General features: G+C 36.2%; 1 protein-coding gene across 4 annotated transcripts in view; it reads right to left on the bottom strand.

The window, feature by feature from the left end:
• The window catches only part of GRIA2 (glutamate ionotropic receptor AMPA type subunit 2), a 141,337-nt gene extending 121,915 nt beyond the window's left edge, over nt 1-19,422 (bottom strand). For 2 of the 4 annotated variants that reach the window (XM_036240480.1, XM_036240482.1), the window contains exons 1-2: nt 18,555-18,960; nt 17,882-18,022 (exon numbers count right to left, since the gene is read on the bottom strand). In XM_036240480.1, coding sequence (XP_036096373.1) covers nt 17,882-18,022; nt 18,555-18,642 — 229 coding nt within the window. In that variant the 5' untranslated portion in view covers nt 18,643-18,960. Of the gene's footprint in view, nt 1-17,881; nt 18,023-18,554; nt 18,961-19,393 lie in introns of those variants that run through there. The other 2 variants (XM_036240483.1, XM_036240479.1) reach the window with 2 other exon arrangements.
• Between the last annotated feature and the right edge of the window lie 3,522 nt (nt 19,423-22,944).

The following is a 22,944-nucleotide window of genomic DNA, read 5'->3' as shown; positions in this document are numbered from 1 at the left end:
TAATCTGAGCTTCAGAAGGTTTTTATATTAATTATAGAGGAATGTTTAAATAAACATCTTGAATTAGATTCACCTCAGACACATGAGTCCTGAAGAAAACCTTAGAAATAAATAAAAATGGGGGAAAAAAATGGAGACAAATGTGATTAAAGAGTGCCCTGGTATAAAACTGGCCAAAGAAAATTAAAAGTAAATGAATAGCTAATGCAAACTTTGAACTTTTAAATCAAAGCAAAAAATTATTATGACATATATTAATATTCATTTAAACACAAATGACCAGCCCTGACCTGTTTGGCTCAGCTGTTAGAGTGTCAGCCTGTGCAACAAAGGGTTGCGGGTTTGATTCCGATCAAGGGCACATACCTGGGTTGAGGGTTCAATCCCCAGCCCAGTTGGGTCATGCAGGAGGCAACCAATCAATATGTCTTTCTGATATGGATGTTTCTCCGCCCATCCCTAAAAAACAATGGAAAAATATCCTCAGGTGAGGATTAAATAAATAAATAGATATAGATAGATGATAGATAGATAGATAGATAGATAGATGATAGATAGATAGATAAAAATAAAATAAACACAAGTGACCATATGGCAAAAAGAAAGCAGACATAATCCCTTGAAAGAGAACAGGGTCTATGTTCCATGAAGTCATTTAGAAAAATCTGCCTCCTTAGTCTAGCTTCATCATCACGATACCATAACTGTGTTACCCACACACTTTAGTGACATCAAATGGCTTTTTCTTACTTTTTTCCACATTTATGAGTGAGGGAAGAAATGAAACTAAGCCATTATTTGCAAAATATTTTTTTTTTTAAGTTAGCACAAAAAGTTATTAAAACTGTAGTTTCACTGATGTAAATTTTTTTTTTTTTCGTGGAGGTAAAATTTTTGTATTCACCAAAAGATATATTAAAAAAAATAGGTGACTAGAGTTTTGCAGAAATTTAGTTAAATACATTTCACAAAATCATCATCTTGAGAGTGAAAATCTTTCTTTTAATGCTCATGGAAAGACAGTGTATTAGACCCACTCAGGGCCACATTCAGTACAGAGTTCCACAAAATGTACTGATTACAAAATTAGAAATTTTTCTGATGTTTGACCAAAACTAAACAGTACATGTTATACACAGGAAGACAACCTGGAGTATTTATTGATGCAAGCAACATTTTTGTATTTTATTTATTTTCCAGTTTAAATTAGATTTATCCCATAAATATATTGGTATTTGGCTTTAGAGAGAACACATAACTGTTTTCTAAGACAAATTAAGGATGAAACTATATATTAGTTAATAAAACCATGAGTACCTGAGTTTCTTTACCTTTCTTTATTGCATAAGGATCGCAGTCTTTAGTTTTAATATTCTTTTTGTGAACACATAAGGATTGTTACACTGAATTAAGTTCTAAGTGTTATTCAAAACCAAGTCATAATTATAACCCATTACTTCAACCTTGATATAGATTAAGAAATATGCAAAACTAGCAGTACACTTAAGTGATATTAGTGCTGTGACACAAGCCAAGAAACATAAAATAATCTTTTATTTATCCCTCTGGGCTCAGTTAATGTTCAAATCTGGCATCCTCATTTATTGATCTGAGACCCCAGTGACACAAAAGCACAATTTATATAAATAGCACTGCTCAGGAAACAAGTATCTTGCATAACTTTATATTCTTTACTGTAGTAGAGTTTTAATCTTGTTTATTTCTCTTTCTGGGCACATTCCCTGTTTGTCTTTAACTCCCTGAGGAACTATTTACTCAAGAAGAAAATCTGATGGCATTTTCAATTAATGAGGAGAGAGATTATATATATATATATATATATATATATATATATATATAGTGACAATCGGCTAAGCTTATGAAGTTTAAGCTTAGTTTAATGCTTACTAAACTTAAGTTATCCCTACTTTAGTATTTATACCAAATAAATCCATATGAAGCAGATTCATTTTGAATCATGAAACCAAAATAGGATGGACTGTAAATTTATTTTATTAATAAACTATAGTGTAAAAGTCTCTGGCAAGGCTAAAGTATCCAGGCGCAATAAAATAAACAATTTCTAAATATAAAAATATATGTATTTTTTAATCCTCGCCTGAAGATATATTTTTATTGTATTTTAGAGAGAGAGAAATAAATGTGAGTGAGATATATCCATTGGTTGCCTCCCATACACACTTGAACCCACAACCTGGGTATCTGCCTTGACTTGGAATTGAACCCACAACCTTTTGGGGTACAGGACAATGTTCCAAGTAACTGAGCCAACTAGCCAGGGCAAGAAAACATATTTTCTTAAAAATTATGAACTGAAATCATGATTCTAAAAAATCATGAACAGGTTTAAAGAAAAACAAAAATCTGGGTATAATAGCTGCAAAACATGACAAAGTTTTGTTTTAATGTAGGTATCTGTAAGTAATAAATAGACCCACAACCCAATAGAATAGTGGGCACATCTATGAACATTTGCCTGAGTACACACAGACACACAAAAAAATGCAAACCATGTGTTGAGAAATATTTAACATCAATCAACACTTATCGCTGTAAATTTAAGCAATAGAATGCCAATGGCAAAGCTTTAAACAGTTTGTACATTACTAGTGTGAGTAGGTGGAAGCAAGGACGCAGACTATGTAGGATTGTGAGATCTTATACATTGTTGGAATATTTAGAAAACATTTAAACACAAACACCTTTTGACTCTGTTATTCCACTCATAGGAATCTATTCTGCAAACCTATTTGCACACAGTATTAAAATAAACAGGACAAAATGGAAACAGGCATCAATAAGAGACAGGCTAAATAACAACAGAATACCATGTATTAACTACATAGAAAGCCGAACCTCTCTTTGCAGATAAAAGAAGTGATACAATTTATATTAAGTTAGAAATAATCAAGATACAGAAAGGTAGTGTGTTTATTATACTAGTGTTTCTGGGAACCATTGATGGTGATTTTCTGAGAGACATGAAATTGGAAGAGAAAAGATAATATTCTACTCCCATTTGTAGTGTTTAAAAATTATCATATTTTCACCATAATTTTTAAAACTCAAAATATAAAAAACTAAGTACCTAAATTTAATTTTTCCTGTGTTTTTAAGTTTTAAAGCACCCACGGTATCAAAATGCTATTATTATGCTCTCCCATACAGTGGGTAGCCTTTCCATTTTGATGACTGTATCTTTCGCTGTGCCATGATATATCAGATAAGGGGTTAATTTCCAATACATATAGAGTGCTCATACAACTCCACAAAAGGAAGACAAAGAATCCAATTAAAAAATGGGCAGAGGAACTAAATAGACACCTCTCCAAACAGGACATACAAATGGCTAAGAAACATATGAAGAAATGCTCATCATCACTAATCATCAGAGAGATGCAAATTAAAACAACAATGAGGTATCACCTCACACCTGTCAGAATGGCCGCCATCAACAAATCATCAAACAACAAGTGTTGGCGAGGGTGTGGAGAAAAGGGGACTCTAGTGCATTGCTGGTGGGAATGCAGACTGGTGCAGCCACTATGGAAAACAATATGGTGTTACCTCAAAAAATTAAAAATTGATCTTCCATTTGACCCAGTGATCCCACTTCTAGGAATATACCCTAAGAAGCATAAAACACCAATCAGAAAGAATATATGTACCCCCATGTTTGTAGCAGCACTATTTACAATCGCTAAGATCTGGAAACAGCCCAAGTGTCCATCAGTAGACAAATGAATCAAAAAGCTGTGGTACATATACACAATGGAGTACTACGCAGCAGTAAGAAAGAAAGATCTCTTATCCTTTGAGACTACATGGAGGGACCTTGAAAGTATCATCCTAAGTGAAACAAGCCAAACAGAGAAAGACAAGTTTCATATGATCCCACTTATTTGTGGAATATAATGAACATAACAGTCTGAGGAATGGGGTAGTCCCAGAGACGCGGAAGCGGGGTACAGACTGACAATCCCCTAGAGAGGGGGGTGGTGGGGGAGAGATAAACCACAGAACTTATATGCATGTATGCATGAACAGTGGACGTGGACAACAATCTGGGGAAAGGGCAGGGAGGGAGGGGGAGGGGGGAATCAGTGGGGGAAAAAGGAGAAACATCTGTAACAAAAATTAATTAAGAAAAGAAAGAAAGAAAGAAAGAAAGAAAGAAAGAAAAAAAGAAAGAAAGAAAGAAAGAAAGAAAGAAAGAAAGAAAGAAAGAAAGAAAGAAAGAAAGAGAAAGAAAGAAAAAATGCTATTATTAACAAAATTTTTATTGTTTTCTTTTTTTTATCCTCACCCAAAGACGTTTTTTAAATTTTTTTTTGCATTTATCTTCAGATAGAACAGGAGAGAGAGTGGGAGAAAGAGAGAGAGAGAAACATCAATGTGAGAGAGATGCATCAAGTGATTGCCACCCACATGACCCCAACTGGGGCTGGGGACAAACTGCAACTGAGGTACGTGCCCTTAGCGGGAACCGAACTGGGACTCTCTAGTCCATGGGCTGATGCTCCAACTGCTGAACTAAATGGTTTATATATATTTCTATATGTTAAAACTGAAATTTTTTTTCAGATAATCATGATTTTTCCACCTGAAATTTTCAAACTGCTATTATAATCAAACTTCAGATTATATAAGACCTGTTTTAAGATTACAAGGGAACCAGTAAGGTGTTAGTGTCTTTTAGATTATTCAAAATAACTGTCTGTATCAATATTTTTTAATATTTTATAAAACACGCTATTGTAAAACTTGCAACTTGCTTCTTCAGCAACAAGCCAAAATAATTGTTAATTTATAACAATTAAATAATACAGTCTACATCAAATTAATTTACAAAACCCACTGAGAAATTTATGTAGTCTATTTCAGTTCAAACTGAATTAAAAAACTTTTGGCAGAGAAAAAAATAAAATCATGCAAAATAAAATATAAATTATCATCTTCAATCTGACTCAAAAATTAAAATAATTTTTGGAAGACCTATAATTCACATTACTGTTATTATCACTAGTTCCTTATTTGGCCCCCCAGTTTTTTCAACAATATTCTACTCCAGTATATAACACAATGACTTTCATCTTCTATCTAGACCTTTTTATCTTTTCTCTACAGTTTTTGGAATTACCACCTCTGCTCTTAAAATACTTTGATTCAAATCTAGTTCCAAGGTATAAGATAATATTTATAAATTGTCTAGAAACAATGTCTTTACTACACATTCTAACATAATAAGGAAAACATCTAGCTGACCTAGATTAACTACCTCTACCTTTGCTATTTAAAATTTTAAAAAAGAAGAAAAGATTTTGCACCTATGAATAATTTCCAATACAGAAAACTTACCATGTCCTTTGTCACCTCAGACATTATCAAAGGGATTGGCCTAGAACAGTTATCTATTGAAAGAAGTTTGAGGCACTAAGTAAAGAAAGAAGAAAACCCTGTGATAAGTTTTGTACGCACACAAACAACGTAGACTTAAGCATTCTAAAGATAATCATTTGAATTATACCCAATATGTTCCACCTCGGGGCCACATCCAAAGTCATAAATATAACTTTATAATGTAAATATATGGATTTGCTTTAAAAGAATAGTTTAGACCCAAATTCTTACAATTCTGCATTAAAGAGTTTACACGTTACTATTAACTGCAATATGAGGTAGCATCAGGATAATGGAAGTCAACACAGAATGAGGTAGTGAGTAGTTAATAAACAAAGAAAAAATGTAGCTCGTTCATAGGACTTCTCTATTTTTACTCATTATCAAAAGTTACATCCCCTCAAAAAGTATCTCCCTTTTCTTCAAAGGAAGTAATCTCCGGTTAAGTAATATTTCAAAATTGTTCTAACTTTCGAGACCTTTCCAACAGAATAGAAACAGGCAAAGAGAGCCTCCCTGTTCATTCTATGCAAGGACTTGTAAGAAAGATCACAATGTCCCGACCAACCAGCAGCATGATGCAGATAACTGATCCGTAAGGCAGAAGTCACAAAGAACCTGTTCCATGTTTCATGCTCCCCTATCCATGGGAAATATCTACCATTAATTTTATTGGCTCAAATGTATTGGTGGTGGAAGTGTTAACTGAACAGTACCAGACAGTCGTACTTAATGACAACCAGAATTTATATTTTTAAACTTAGGCATGATTTTCTGGTCTTACTATTTATCTGTATGTAGAATTTTGGGAGAGGATTTGTGGATTAAGAATACACTAAAATTCTTTTTTTTTACTTTTCTAATTTATTTATTTAAAAAAAAATTTTTTCCCTTTACTGATCTGAGAGAGAGAGGAAGTGAGAGGGAGAAAGAAATAGAAACATTGATGAGAGAGAACATCAATTGCTGCCTTCTGCGTGCCCCCTATTGGGGATTGGACCCGCAACCTGGGCATGTGTCCTGACCAGGAATCGAACCAGCGACCTTTTGGTGCATGGGCTGATGCTCAACCACTGAGCCACACCAGCCGGACTACACTAAAATTCTTATAAAATGTGTATGTTTAACAGATTTCTAAAAATTGTAATAACACAAAACCCTAGGCTCTCGTATGCGCTTGAGTGGTTGTATTATGAAAGCTTAATAACTGGAAAATATTATAGAGATCAATGTTAGCTTTCCTTAGCCACCTTCTCTTTCGTGCATCTAAAAACATGGACTAAGCAGCCTGCGGTACAGAGAGACCCGGGTTCGGTTCCCGCTAAGGGCATGTGCCTCGGTTGCAGTTTGTCCCCGGCCCTGGTTGGTCGTGCGGGTGGCAGCCACTCGATGTGTCCCTTCATGTCGATGTTTCTCTCTCTCTCTGTTCCTCTCTCTCCCTCCCACTCTACCTGAACAAAAAATAGAAAAATATCCTCGGGTGAGGATAAAAAATAAAAAATAAAAAAAAAATAAAAACATGGACTAAGTATATCCGACTAATATGAACTCGGGAGAATAGTATGCACTGAAATTAACAACATTAATCACTATATTTTAATGGTCATCTATTAATCATTTAAATCTGACAATGAGATTAGGAGGCCGGTATCATAATGGCCCCTATTTTATAGAGGAAGTAAAAGGATTAGAAAGTTTAACTGATATATGTACCCAGTCACACAACTAATAAATGCTGGAGCCGTAATTTCAATCCATGTCTGCTTATCTTCATATACTGGCTGCATTGCCACCTGAGATGGGGACAGACGAGCCTCAGAAGCAGCAGACTAGGTCTCTAGGCAAGCTTTCCTCCACAAGTTCACAACAGCATAGAACAACTCACCTACATTTCTGTTTTCTTATCTGCAAAATAAGGGTAATGATAATTCCTTTTATCCTATAAACTTTACAGACCTACAGTGAAGAGCAAGCAGATTTGAAAGTGTTTTTAAAAAATAAAAGGGATACATAAATATGAAGCTATCAAATATATACGCACTCTGATGGCAAGGATTTCCATTTAATTCTCCTCCACTGCTCTGAGCATGCTCTTTAGTTCATAGTCAAGGCATGAGATACATGGAAAAAGGGAATATTTGGCTCATTTATGACAAAATAATAAAGATATTTATTTTCTCATTTAAATTTCCAATAACAGTATCAAGCAGAATGAGGAAGCAGCCTTAGTGCACAAAAAGGAAAAATAATGCTTTGTGTCCTCTTAACTTCTTTTCGTTTAAATAAATATAATTCAATTAATTAAGTAAAATAAACTTTAGGAATCTACAGTGTGCACAGTTAAAACAAATGTTAAGATATCTTAACTGTGTGCTTGAAAGATCTACCAGGGGTAGAAGAAATCCAAATTGTTCAACATCCTAAATGTAAGTGATATTTGACAAAGGGGAAGATGTCGTACTGCTCAATTTTCAGCACCTCAGCTTTCAAAATCATCCTCATACTTCAGGGCACTAAACATAATTTTAAGTGGCTTATGTGGTTTATTGTATTAGTGTCCTCTTTGTCACCATCTGTACTGGTACATAAACAGCAGGAAAGATTCCAACAAGAAACTCAGAATGCATTTTCTGTGTTCTCTGCCTCTCCTACCAGGTGCTTATCAAAGCTATCGAAAGTTTCTAACACAAAAACTAATAATAAAAGTTCACTAATTTGTGTGCATTTAGATAAGCAAGCACAGTACATAATGGTTCCTGCCAATTGTGTGCTTCAAAACAATCCTATCGTGTCTGGTTCCCTTTTACAAAGGTGACAACTGAAGACTTAGAGAGATTAAGCATTTTACCCAATGTCTCACATTTCATAGCAGGACTAGAATTCAGCTCCACATACAGACAGTTAATCAATGCTATTCTGTCTCCCAGCACATCAGGGCTGTAAATTGCAATGAATCAAGGTTTTATATTTTTATTGACAAAACATTTGTGCCTTTACCATTAAAATGACCTTCCTTGACTTGTCTGCGTTCTGACATATAAAGATGAGGATTTATGGTCCTCCCCATCAAATAACTAAAACTATAAAGCTCCTCAATAAATCCTCTAAAACATTGCCTCTGTTCCTAAAACTTACTCTTCAAAGGTGAACTAGTAAAAAGTTAAAAAAAGGTAAAACAGAGAAAGCTATATAAATTGTAAAAGTGCTTGGAAATTGTAGACCTCAATAACTCCATGTCACACATCAACTAAAAACGTGATATAAATTCTTTATTCCTCAAAAGCACGTTGGAATAAAGGAAAATAATAAGTTGAAATGATTTTCAAGAAAAATTAGTAAAACACACATCTTTCCTACTACCCTTAGGGACGGGCACTTCCAGAATTCTCTTATTCTCTTTGCCAAAGCCTGTAATGAGAAGGGATGCTTTCTTCACTCATCAGTATTTATCAAGCAGGTGTTGAGTTGCTACAGATACCCCAGGTACAGGTCTCAAGTACCCAAAACAGTTCATAAAGTTTAGTATGACACATTGTATGTCTCACATATGTTTAAAGTCTTGTAGTATGTTCCATATTACATATTTTTATCTACAATGTTTTCCAAACTTTTCGGAAAATATTTTACTTTTAATTATCATGGGTAACTTTTTGCCAGTTCAGAATGATATAGTGCCCAAAATTGGTGTTTTTACCTAACATGGTTGCATAATGCCCCTTTTCCTTTGTGTCTTCCTCTGGAAGTAGTGAATAACTTTTAATTTCAAAAGTGATTTTATGATAAAAAATCACTGTTTTATAGTAGCTCAATGCTATTGTCTAAGATGACTGACTAGAGGCATGCGAACTAAGCAACATCAAGTCAAGGAGAAGCCTAAATAAATATAAAAAAGAGTCCCCAATTCCAAATTCTCACTGTCCTGACTAGTACACCAAGTTACCGTGCCTCCTGTAGTTTCTCCTGCGTACATGGCCCCCTTCCCACACTTTAAGAAATCTGACAATTTCCATCTGTAATAGGAATTTTTTTCCCTTTGGACTAAAAATAGTTGTTTAAAAATGCTTGTTCTAGCCTCTTTTTTTTTTTTGTGCACAAGAATTTTTAAGTATATAATCCAATTGCTGACATATTCTTACTGCAACAGACTACACACTAATGCTAGGGAAATTGTACAATGAATATAGAATCTGAAACAATAGTACTTTAATGCAAAGCCTTACTATCAGCTGCAAAATTTATGGACCAAGAAAACTTTTTTGTATATCAAATTATATAACTTGAGTTTCAATTAAATTCATGTTGAAGTTAGAAATGTTTGAGTAAGGCTGTATTTTGTTATAGGGTTGAAAAATCAGATATTTCACTATATTTTAATAATGAGCATTGAGTATACTCAGTGTACATAAACATATTTCTATCATTTCCATCAGTATTGTTGGGCATTTAGACAGATTAGACTAAAAATAAAACTATAATAACAAGTTGGGAGTTTGTGCTGAAGCAAATTATCAATAGAATAAAAATAGGACAAAACTAAGTTAATTGAAAAACAAATCCTAAAGATAGATTTCTCATACAAAAATATAAAAAAGAAAAGCATGCATATATTAAAAATCGCACATATTAGTGCAAATATTAGAAGAATTGGCCTATGTCAGGAAACTGTGTCCATAAAATTCTCAAAGATATTCACTATAAAATATACTGTAATTTGGTACTTGAAAAAAATTGCACTAGCCCTGGCTGGTTTGGCTCAGCAGTTTGAGCGTTGGCCTGAGGTCCAGAGAGACCTGGGTTCAGTTCCTGCTAAGGGCACGTACATAGGTTTCAGTTTGTCCCCGGCCCTGGTTGGGTCATGCGGTTGGCAACTACTCTATGTGTCCCTTTCACGTCGATGTTTTTTTTTTTCTCTCTCTCTCTCTCTTCCTCTCTTTCCCTCCCACTCTAGCTGAACAAAACAATGAAAAAATGTCCTTGGGTGAGGATAAAAAAATTGCACTAAAAGAATTAACATGGAAAATTGTAATAAACAATACCTTGAGGGAGGGGCAGACCATGACAATTTTGTTGCTATTCAAAAAATATGTATAGTCACATTTTGTGGAAAGTGCAAAACTAAAATAGAAGCTGAACACACCCATAACTATGTGGTCCCTTATAATGGATTCTTGTATTCTAACCACCTACAATATGGCTTTTGGCTTATCCTAACAACATTGATAAATCCTCAAAACAATGTATATTGTATATATTTTCAGCAAATCATTCTAATATATAGAAATGTAGCTTCAGAGATAAAGATAACATCTAGCTTGTAGATGAAAATGAAAACCATATTACACCTTGCTCTAAAACTCTAAATAGGACTTAAAGTGATACCACATAAATTGTTTCTTTTGAAGTACAAATGTGAGAGAAAGCAAAATTCTGACTTTAAAAAGTATAATTTCATAGTAAGAAGATCTATAATACCTAATGTATTTAATATATAAATAATAATTAAGGGCCTCAGCACTGAGGACTGGGCGAGAGTTTGTGAAAGATACGTAGACAACATGGCATGTCCCTGCCTTCAAGGTCACATTTTTCATTCTCCAATTATAAAATGTTTTCATTCTATAAATTAAAATGATCGAACATGACAAAATGCTTTAAATGGAATAATATTGAAAAATTACAGACGTTAGACTCCCAGTCAACATACTGCAAGAACCACGTTTATTTTTTTATCCAAAATAGTAAAGCCATTTTTGAAAAACATTTTGACGTTTGGAAAATTGTAAATCATGGGTGATATTGAAATTTTAACTTTGAATTCAACAACTAATGTTCATTTTGTACTGGAGAGATATAGTCATATAACAGGTTTGGCAATTTGTTGTTTAGATCATTGGAGAAAACCTCAGAAATGTTGACTGAAAATTGCCATAACGAAAAACATAATATTTTAATTATATCTGGAGTATCTTCTGTAGAATCTAGTTTAAAAAGAAAGAAAATATATTAATCAGTAGCATTAACATCCCAGTAAAATGTTTAAATCTGATATTTTAGCTCTGCCAAATGTATCCTCTCTGCTCACTTAAAAATCTATAGTTCTGGCCCTGGCCAATTTGGCTCAGCGGTTAGAGCGTCGGCCTGCGGTCCTGAGAGACCCGGGTTCGGTTCCCGCTAAGGGCACGTACCTCGGTTGTAGTTTGTCTCCGGCCCTGGTTGGTCGTGCGGGTGGCAGCCACTCGATGTGTCCCTTTCACGTCGATGTTTCTCTCTCTCTCTCTCTCTCTCTCTCTCTCTCTCTCTCTCTCTCTCTCTCTCTCTCTCTTCCTCTCTCTCCCTCCCACTCTACCTGGGCAAAAAATGGAAAAATGTCCTCAGGTGAGGATATATATATATATATATATATATAGTTCTGTATATCCATTAGATTTTATTTCCTATAATCATATTTGCTGGGCAGATTAAGTCCTTTTATCAACTTTTTTTAAGGAGGGAAAGAAAAGGAGGAGGAAGTGAGGGAACACATACTCTTTGAAAACTCATTTACAGCCCTGGCCAGTTTGGCTCAGCGGCTGGAGCAGCCCGTGGACTGGAGAGTCCCGGGTTCGGTTCCCACTAAGGGCACGTACCTCTTTTGCAGTTTGTCCCCAGCCCTGGTAGGGGTTGTGTGGGTGGCAGCCAGTCGATGTGTCTCTCTCACATTGATGTTTCTCTCTCTCTTCTTCCCTCTCTCCCTCCTGCTCTGTCTGAAGATAAATGCAAAAATGTCCTCGGGTGAGGATAAAAAAAAAAAAAAAAGAAAACTCAGTTATATAGTAAAACATGCTGGAATAATTAGGAAGTAACTGCTCTCTTTGAGCCTATCTTAAAGTTTTCGGGGCTGTAGGAAGTTTTAAAATTTGTAAAATGTTATTGGAAGAGATTACCAGAAGATCTAAGATTGGGCATGAATCAGCATTCTATTGTCATAATGTCACAGTGCAATGACCCTATCACTTTAAAGGCTTGGTATGAAATGGGAGTAAATGCTCTATACTTCCAGTCAGCAGGGTAAAGCCTACAAGATCTCTAAAAGGAATAGCATAGGAATAAATTCTTATTAATATTAAGCCTCTATGGTTTCATACCGTAATTTTTACTTAGTTTCTCTTTTCCTAAAATAGAGTATTTCAACCAATGTCATTCTTTGATTTTTGTTTAGTATAATGTATTGTTTTCTTGAAATTCTCTTGTGATCAGTGAAGTAGGAATGTTTATAAATATATAATGACAAATTAATCATTCTTATATACAAAGAGCTCTTTCTTTGTAACCTCCAATTGAATATGACTGAATATTTACACCACCATGATGTAAGGTGTTGTGTATTGGTATATGCTTTTCTTTACACCATGAATTCTTATCATTGCTTAAAAGCATCCAAGCTGATTCCGGTTTTATCAAATTTTTGCATACCTTTAAGTCGGTAACCCCAGGTTTTAGGAATTACCTCAAAAAAACTGGCAAAACATAATAACTCAACCAATCTATAACTACGTACAATTTATAATTATATCTATACATATACACATATTATGTGTATGTATGTATATACACACACACACAAAGTTGAATTGATACAAAGTATAATAAAGGTTCAGTAGACATTAATTAAATGAACACAGATCCATAACCTCAGTAATTCATGACTAAACCCAATGATAAGAAATACACTTTTTAAATGATATCCAGGGAATCAAAACTAAAAAGCTATAAATTTTATAATTTTAGAATTCTCTTTCTTTTAAGAGCATTTACAATCAGTGTTGTTTCTGAATGCCTTTATAATTCAAGTTTACAAAAATATTTAAGATAATCTATTTTTAAAATAAAATTGAAGGTATTCTGTGTTTAAAAGGCATCAGAAATTATCTTCCAAACAGCATTTTAAGTGATTTTTTTTCAAGGTAGATCCATTTATGTATATATTCTTTTCCTAAATAAATTTGTTTGCAATGTTTCAAAAGGCATTCAGTGTGCGCAACAGTTTTATGAAAGAACAATATTTTCTCCAACATCTCCATCTGCTGGCTTAGAGAAAAAGTAGATTTTTATCTGCTATTTCTTTAAATTTAATATTTTATGGTTTATGTTTTATGGAATTGAAATATAAAATTATTAAATTATTTTTAAATAAATGACTAGCTATTTGTCAAAGTCATTCATGAAATAAATAGAAAAATTTGAACAGGAAATTTAGTATTTAATATTTTTTATTCTAAAACCCTATGGGATCATATATTCATATTTACAGCCCACTTAGACAGTTTTATTTTAAATGTGTTTTAGTAAGAAGAACAGCATTCAAGTTTATTAAAACTTTTTAGAACGCAAAAGTATTTAGTATTTTTCTAAAACCTGCTGTTGATTTTGTTAACACTATGTAATACGTGGTATAAGTACATATGCATTATCTTCACCAAAATTTTGAATTACTGCCTTTGTATGAGAACTGCTAGATCATCTTTGCATCTTCATACTGGAGTTCTTAGACAAGACCACAGTGACCAGTGCACACTGAAGGCATCAAGGCCTACGAGTCTTCGAAAACTATTCAAAAGAACATAGAGGGGGAAAGGTTGAAAAAAACTGACTTAATATAAGAAAAGCATTCCTTTAGTCTCTGACAACTAGGTGGCACTCAATAAATACGAAGGAAGGGAAGAACAGAGGAGGGGTGGGGGCCAGAAAAGAACTCTTGAAACCCATCACAGGTTTCAGCTGTTGAGCAATCAGACACTCAGATGCTAGTCTTTTTTCTCCCCTCTGATTTTATGGTTTGTATTTTCGCATAATGAATGTTTATGGTTGAACAGCCTTCCAGGAAAAAAAAATTAAAACCTTAGTATTATCTATACCTAAGAAAAAAAGGAAAGGATAGGGGGAAGGAGAGGCGGAGAAAAGAGGAAGGGAGAGAGAGAGAAAGAAATTGCAATCTCTCTTTATTTCCTCAGGTACCCATGGAAACAAATGGGAACAAATAGGTACTTGCATTACCCCACTGTGACTGTGAAAGAGAAGGATGTGGGAGTTCTGTGCAATGCACAGTCATTTTACCCAGTTCAGAATAAAATGACTTAATTTCATTTGCATAACTTTAACCCATTCAGTAGATCTTGCTGGATCCTTAAGTCATTGTCAACCTCAGCATTTCCAAATAAGTTCCTCCATCTCAGAAATAAAATTGAAAGAGCAAACTAATATTTTTTTCTATTTTGAAATTATTAAAGTATGAAACTCCACTTTCTTAATATTTAACCCTGTGCGACTTTTATGGTTTAATTAGAAGGAGGAACAAGCTACTTTATGAACACTGATTGATAACACACATTTTAATAATGGAGGTTGAGAGTAGACTTCTTTAGATTTCTGGAAGAAATGAGAGAAAATCATTTTGGTTTTAGCTATCAACATAGCTGCCTCCACTTCATATAGAAGAGAACCATGGACTCCCCTGACCAAAAAACAACAACAACAACAACAACAACAACAACAAAACATAACCTAAGCACTGGAGAAAAAGCTTGAACATTATTTAAATGATCAAGACTCATCTGTACAAATTTGATATTGAAGATTTATATTCATTTTTGATTGTTGACTTTTTTATTGTAGTTTTACATAAGCATATCTCTTTCTGAAAAGAATTAAACTACTTTTACATTGTCTGTTGCCGTATGCAGAAATAAAATAAGGACACAAACACTCTATTTCATTTTACAACCTCTAGATTGTGAAATTCCTAAAGGAATGAAGAAACTGAGCCACACAAATGTTAAATGATTCACCGAGTCAATGAGTCAGTGTCAACTCCAGAAAATTCTATCCAGTGAGCTCTCTTCTATAACAATGCCTCACTAGTTCTGTTTAGCAATCAGTAAGATTACTTATGACATGGGTATTGCAAATGCCATGATTCTTAAGTCCCCTGTGAGAATCTTGAAAATGTTTTCAGTTCCTCAGCATCATATGTTTTAGTGTCCTAGAATAACAATCCATGGAGGAGTAATTTGGGGATCTGGAGATATATACATTTTAATTTCCTCTTCATTTTCTGAGAAAAACAGAGAAGTCTGTGTAAAATGAAGATGTCACTTTCATTTTAGTTTCTCAGGACTGTGGTAAAACAGATTGTGGTATGCGTGTGTGTAAATAAAATATATGTCTTTATTACATGGATGTATCATTCTGTGGAAGTTCATTGAGTTATATATGTGTTTAATATATTTACATTTTCTGTCTGCATATCTTATTTCAATAAAATTTATATTAAAAATAAATCTATTCAAAAATATTGAGACTGAGGACCTAAACTAGTTACCTAAACTGACTTTAATCTTTACAAAGCTCCAACACAGTGATTCATTTGTTGGACTCAAGGACTTTTCATTTTGTTCAGTGGACATACTCATTATTATCTCAGGCCCTCTCATTTTCACCAATGAGTGAACTTCTCAATCATTGACCATTTTCAGAGTAGAGCTATCAATTACTTTTACCTCATTTTCAAAATCTACATACTTCCAATATGCGTAGTCTTACCTTAAGTTCATTATTTTTTAAAGCATTTTCACACTAGTATATAAGTACATACAGTAAGATACTTGGTACAGTTGTATATCAGTCATAATTCAGGAAAAAACTGGAAACTTAATAACAAATTAAATTAATAATCTAAATCTGGTAGGTAAATAGGTCAAGTATAGAAGCCTTAAAATTAAACTACAGGGGTTTCTTTATGGTTTTTTTTTTCAAAGATATTCTTATATTCTTTTATGGAGATATTTTTAAAGCTGCAAACACACTGGGAAGCTCTGTCTCTGTCTCCTTCCTTCCTTCTCCTTCCCCTGCCCCCCGCCCCCCAGGTTCTTTTCTCACTTGGTATCAACCTTTGAAGAAAACATGTAGTACTGAAACCTTCCTAAATAGGTATTTATAAACAATTTCATTATAGGCATCTAATCTAATATGACCATCATAATAACCCTGTTCTAACGGTCAAAGAAAATTGTTTCGTTTCTTCATTCATCCGGGTGACAAGGGTTTCAAAAAGAGTTGATAATGTTCCTAATATGATAATCAAGCTAACCCATCGAATATGTGATTAAGGCTTAATATGAGGAAGTGGAATGGCACCAATTGTTTGCCTAATGTAGGAAGACAGCAGTTTGCTTTTTTCTGTGGTAATTTTCCACTAGCTCCTTTACACTGTAGCCAAAGTGGGAGGTGAGCCATCTGCAAAGCCCCCTCCACATCGTTAACTATGAAATACAAACGAAAAACATCAAATTAGGGAAGAATCACCCCAGCCCAGTGGGCAGGGAATGATGGCAGCTGCTGGGAAGAGGGCAGGAAGGTACAGCGGCCGCGCTGCACAGCCCACGCGGGCGCGGCGGTGGGAGCGCAGGGACAAGGGCTGCTGAGCCTGTCCATGGAACCCTGTAGAGACTTAATTGCTTGGATTCTATTACTTTGCAGCCTTGAGAGAGCTTCATCGCGTGTCCCGCAACACTGCGCGTAGTGATAAGGCTAATATGGATAACTAACTGGAAAGACTAAAATGGCTGATCAGCGACTTCTCCAGATTTTCAAACTCGGCCGGATCTAACCGCTTTCAGGTTCTTTTCCTCTCGCTGCCCTTGCCGAAGCCCCGCTACCTAAGAACAAAGCGCACCCAGCCGGCGAACAGTCTGCGGCTCCAATGGCCGAATTCCCCCTTGAACTGAAGGTTGAAGATCAACTGAGCGGCAAGAAACTGACATGCTCCCGCTCCGCGGGTACCCGGCGGAGTCGACCCCCAGCCTGCGTCAGCCTCGCGCCGCACCGCGCCGCGCCCCTCTGGTGGGCGTTATGTAACAGATCCGAGCCCAACTCCGGAACCATTTAACAACTTGTCTGGTCCAGGCGGATAATATAGAGCTCGCGGGGTCTACACAGTGAACCCGAGCTGACCTGCACATCTAAACCAGGACCGCAGGCAAGGGCTGCAGCTGCCTGGGCAGGCGGCCGGGCTCCGGCAGTCCCCCATGGGATCTATCCAAAAGCCCAACGGCGCGCCCTGGGGAACAGGGTGTTCACTGTGGGCAGAGTGCCACCAGGCGCCTAAGGTGGGGGAAAAGGGGAGCAGGGAGAAGCACTCAAGATAAGCTAGAAACCCCTGAACCCAAGGAAGCCCCCAGCTTCAACTCTCACCCCTCCTCTCTAGTGCACACACTGCAATTCCTTTCGCTCCCTCCTCATCTCCCCAAACAGCGGGGGTCCCCGAGATTGCTGCCACTTTCTCCCTACGCTGTCACACGCACGCGCGTGTGCAGTCATTCACACCCACACACTGACACACCAAAAGACGCACACACCACCCCGCACTCACACTCCCTGGCTTTCCGTGTGAGGCACCTGAAAGGCATGAATATTCATTACTTACAAGCATTGGTGACTGCGAAGCTGTTTGCTACCTCCAAATTGTCGATGTGCGGTGTTAGTCTGAACTCCGAAGTGGAAAACTGAACCATCCCTACCCGAAATGCACTGTATTCTTGATCGGCGCCCCTGGGAAATAGCCCCCCTGCAAAGAACAAACACCAAGCAGGAGAATCGTGTCAGTGCCCCGGAGGAAAAGGAGAGGAGCTCGCTAGTGCCCAGCAGCCCTGGAGTCTCTTATTCACGCTAATAGGCGGAATAAACATATCAAGGGGCTCTGGTATCCCGGTCGAACATCCAAATGGTAGCCAAGGGGTCAAGGCACAGATGATAGTCTGAGGCAAGTTAGGTGGCCAAAAACATTTGCCTTTCCTCCTAATCACAAGCTTTGCATTCAGACCCCTAGAGAATCTGAGCAAACGGGAAAACGTTAAGGCAGAATTAATAAAATCGGGGGCGGGGGGGCAGAAATAAGATGTTTTCCTCTATTGTATCAAGGCATCGTCTTTTCCCTTTGCTTCATCCTAAGAAAAACATGTATATTCTAGGCAGTTTAAATCTGGAATCCAGTCAAGGTATGACATAAGTCTACATGACATGAATTAATTTGTTCACTGTGAACAAAGATTACCACCAAATTATGCACAATTCAAAAGCAGAGCACAAAGAATACCTACCTATCTGTATGCTGTTAGAAGAGACACCAAAAATTAGTCCCCACAAAACAGGAGAAAGGAGGGCAGATATATGCATAATCTTTTGCATTTCCAAGAAAAGTAGAGCATCCACAAAATATTCCCCTTTTTCCCCCTTTTCCTCCTCTTCCTTCTTTGGTCGTTTTTCTCAGCAAATTAGATCCTCCGCATTTTTGAAACAGCGATTTAGCACCACGCTGCTACAACCCTGAAGTGGAGGCAGAAGAATTCCTATTTCCCAGGTCCTGCTGGTGGCTGCTGATGCCCTGCGCCCTGTCCCAGCTCCCGAAGTCCAGAGGACTGGCTGGATGCAGTTTTCAGCGGAGCTGCCGCTGTGGTCCCAGTGCCTTGGAATATTCAGCACCCTCCCATGCACTCACACACACTCACCCTCTCTCGCGCTCTCTTCTCCCTCTCTCCTCTCTCTCTTTCTCTCTTTCTCTCTCTCTCTCTCTCTCTCTCTCTCTCTCTCTCTCTCTCTCTCTCTCTCTCTAGCGCGCGCGCGCGTACACACACACACACACACACGCACACACTCGCACACGCACACACGCAAGTCACAGAGAGGGGCAGGCAGTTCCGGACGCGCGTGCGCGACTCGCAGCAGGCTGCTGGCGCGCGCGTCCACCCCACCCCCGCCCCGAAACCTGCACCCCGCACAGCCTTGGCAGCGTCGTGTGCACGGCGCTGAGAAAGCGCGGCTCAGAGCCGAGCAGCGGGTTTCCCTTGGCGAGACCTCCGGTCTCGCGAGCTGTCGCGCCCACCGCGCGCTTCTGCCTTTCAGCACCGAGGACAGCGCCCTGCTTTCAGCCTTTCGTTACCTTTGTGCCGCCTGTGCAGCTGCCACGGAGATGCTACAGCCTGGACCAAAGGCAGCAAAGCTGATTTCCGGCTGCTGTTCAGAAGTCAAACTGCTAATTGTTGTTGGCAGTGAAGCATTCTGTCACCAGGCCCGACTGTTTTGCGTTAAAAGAATTTTTTATTTTTATCTTCAAGAGTCTGTGAAACTCACCTACCAATACAGAAACGCTGCCATTCACCTCACCTGATCCAGCCAAAAAACAAATAAGCAAACAAAATACCCATTGAAGAAGTGTTCCCAAATTGTGAACTTTAGCTAAAGGTAACATAGCCATAATATAGAGAAAATCCAAATATTTACCTTTAGAGGCTAAAGATGCATAGGAGATCAAGATTGAATCTTTGAAACACTTTGCCTGGAAATCCAATCTTTCAGAGTGTGTTCCACTGGGCTGTGGTGCCAACTTGCTGAGCCAGCTGGGAGCGGGGGATCTCTCGCAGCCTTCACCGCAGACTCTCTTTTGTAGTAGAGACATGTAGACTTGGTTTCATAGAAACCCTTTCTTTGTACGGATTGAAAGCAAAAGACTTTTCCTTCGTTTCAAGAAGGAAAGGCTCATAAGTGAAAGAAATTAGAAGTTGAAGCATTTCTAGAAAGGTCACTGAGGTGCAGACTCTTTCCCAGACACTTAGAAACCGGATACCCCATTGCGTTCTGGATGTGAGTTTGGAAACATCACTGCCCATAGAAAGTAAGCTAAATTCTCATTGTTTGCAACCCGGAAGCCTGAGACCACTGGGAAAGAAAGATGAGATTAAGGATTAAAAATCTGTGGGATGGGAGTTAGTGGGGAGGATCGGAGACTGGTCATCCCCCTGTGGTATTTGAGCACTTCTCGTGAAACTGCTTGCCAAACCCATGCTGGAATCCTGCTCTGGAAATTCCCTCTGCTGCCCCAGAAATTTCTCACTAAAGTTAATGGCCTTCGTGGTTTAAACACAGAAATAAAGAAAGATTAAGTAAAAGGGACTGCTTCCAGGAGGCAGGAGATCGGAGCCCACAATACTAAAGGAATTACTTGCTGATATTTCAGAATGCCAAGAAAGTCCGCCTCTCATGCTGCCTTCCTGTGCAATAGGCAGACGACTCTCACCACTGCAGCATCCTGGTGACTGTAGTATGGAATACTTGCCCCTTAGTCACTCTGGGCCTCAATTTCTCCATTTTAAAAATGAGAAATATGAGCAAACCCTAATAATTCTGTAATTTCAGGATATGGTTTTCCCTGTTTTTGTTTTTTGATATGATTCCTCAATCAGAAAGTGCACATATTCATAATCTATTACTAAGATTATAATCTACAGGTGAAAATAATACGTCCCAATTTTATCACCAATAAATTATTTTAGTCTATTAATAAATACTTCACTGTATATGAAATGAATTCTGTGAATTAAAATGCACTTAGCCTTTTAAAATTAAATAAGAATAAAATTGTAAGAAAGGCATTAATATATATCCAACTTGAAATATAAAGAATAATTAAACAAATCTTACCTACTTAATCCATAGTTGAGATGTAAGGCACAAAAATTATATGAACTGATTTCATATTTGAAAATTTCAAAATATAAATAAAAGAATGAATAACAGCTCAGAGCAAAATACAAATACATTTTCAACCATTTTCTGTTTTTCTCTAATTTTTTTTACAAGGAAAACTTATGCAAAATAATTTAGAATGAAAGAAGTGAGAGAGCAAAAGAGAGAACAGCTTAAATGTGGAGAAACAGTGAAGTTTCAAGTGTAGTTCAATGTGAATTTTAAAAAAATGTTTAAAACTATTTCAAAGTCAAGAATAAAGATGAATTCAAAATTGAATTACATTCTACAGAAACAAATGATATGAGTTTGCTGAATCAGGAAACATTTTTACTAATAAATTATATGTAAGAACTCAGGGCAAACATTACTGTATACTGACCAATTATATTTTATATATATATAATAGAAATAAATATTTGAGTAAGCATTACTTGTAATTCAACTATTCTATTAATGTCTTTCACAAAGTAGTTATATATGTACATTTCACAATATATCAATACATTTCTTGAAATTATAGCATAATTGTATTAATATTATAATTATATAACTTTTCCAAATTCACTATTATATTTATATAGCTTATATTTTTCAAACAATATTGTCAATATAAATGTAATAAATTTATATCAACTGAAGTAAATGGTCATGAAAATAAATTTAAAATACTGTTATTAATTTAAAATGGTTAAACACTCTTTTTTCAAGAATATTTCTCAAATTGGTCAGTGATAAAATCTATTTTGAAAATTTAAAAACCAGTGTGAGTACAGTTAAATAGAAGTGCGCTCCAGGAAACAGTTTGCTATTTTCTGCCCTCTGCTGTTCAATTTTGGTAATTATCTAAAATACAAGTATTGGTTCTGAAGCAAGGAATAAATTACAGAAAAAGGGGGGGAGGCAATTAAAATATTATCCACACTATCATTTGTTGATTGATTGGTTTTTGTTCTTGTTACAGTTGTTGTGTTGTCTGTATGTTTAAATATAATTTTCAGCATTAAGGCTAGAAATAAATATTATATGTGAAATATCAATTTCTGTTTTACTCAAATCTTTGTTTCAATATAGGAAATAACAATTTTCCTTTCAAATTTGTTTTAAAATGCTTGAGGAGTTTATATGTGTTTACCTATTCTGCACAGTTTTAATTTGTTCCATAATGAAAAAACTTTGCATATAAAAACATCATTGTGTGTGGAGGGGTGGGGGGTATGATAATTTTGAGATGATCAGCAGAGCAAATTTTAGCTGATTTTATTATTGGAACTAAATTATAAATGTGAGCGCCACAGTTCCTAGTGATGAAGTCTCACGGACATGAGATCATCGTTTCCCTTCCTATTGAACCTCTGGAACTGTGAAAATGTAGGCCATCTTGAAAGGCTTGGATGCAACTCCAAATTAGCAAAGTGGAGCCCATGCTAATTTCAGCAGAAGACAACAAAGTTAGCAGTTCCTGCAGAAGGTATCCAGGTTCCCAAATTGAAACCCTGTTGGCTAAGAGAGAGAAAATCTTAAAAAATGTAAGAGAGAGCATGACCATTTTAACCACTCAGGGTTATACATAGAAAGAAATATTTATTCTGTAGAATTTTAGTTCTTTAATTAAGATAAAGAATAATATCACTATAAATAGTTATACAGATTGAGATAATATTTTTTGTGCAGTAAAATTTAAAATCACTGATTAAATAAGATCAATTACATGACCCAAAATGAATTTAGAATGAAGTCCAAAAATCAAAATAATAAGTAAAATTTTCTTTTTAGGCTTTTTAGGGACTTTGATTATATGAATTATAGTTAATTTTATCCCAATAAATAGCAATCCCATACCAAAAATATTGATTGTAAAACAGTATTTCAATTCATTAATTAATTCAACAAAGTCTTAGGGACTACTATATTTTAAATAATGTGCTCAGTACAGTGGATACAAAGATGGATATTATAGAAGCCTTC

This window comes from Molossus molossus, unplaced genomic scaffold, assembly GCF_014108415.1.
Source record: "Molossus molossus isolate mMolMol1 unplaced genomic scaffold, mMolMol1.p scaffold_m16_p_4, whole genome shotgun sequence".
NCBI classification, from domain to species: Eukaryota; Metazoa; Chordata; class Mammalia; order Chiroptera; family Molossidae; genus Molossus; species Molossus molossus.
Note: the sequence above shows the minus strand (reverse complement) of the source record. Positions and strands in the feature narration are given on the sequence as shown.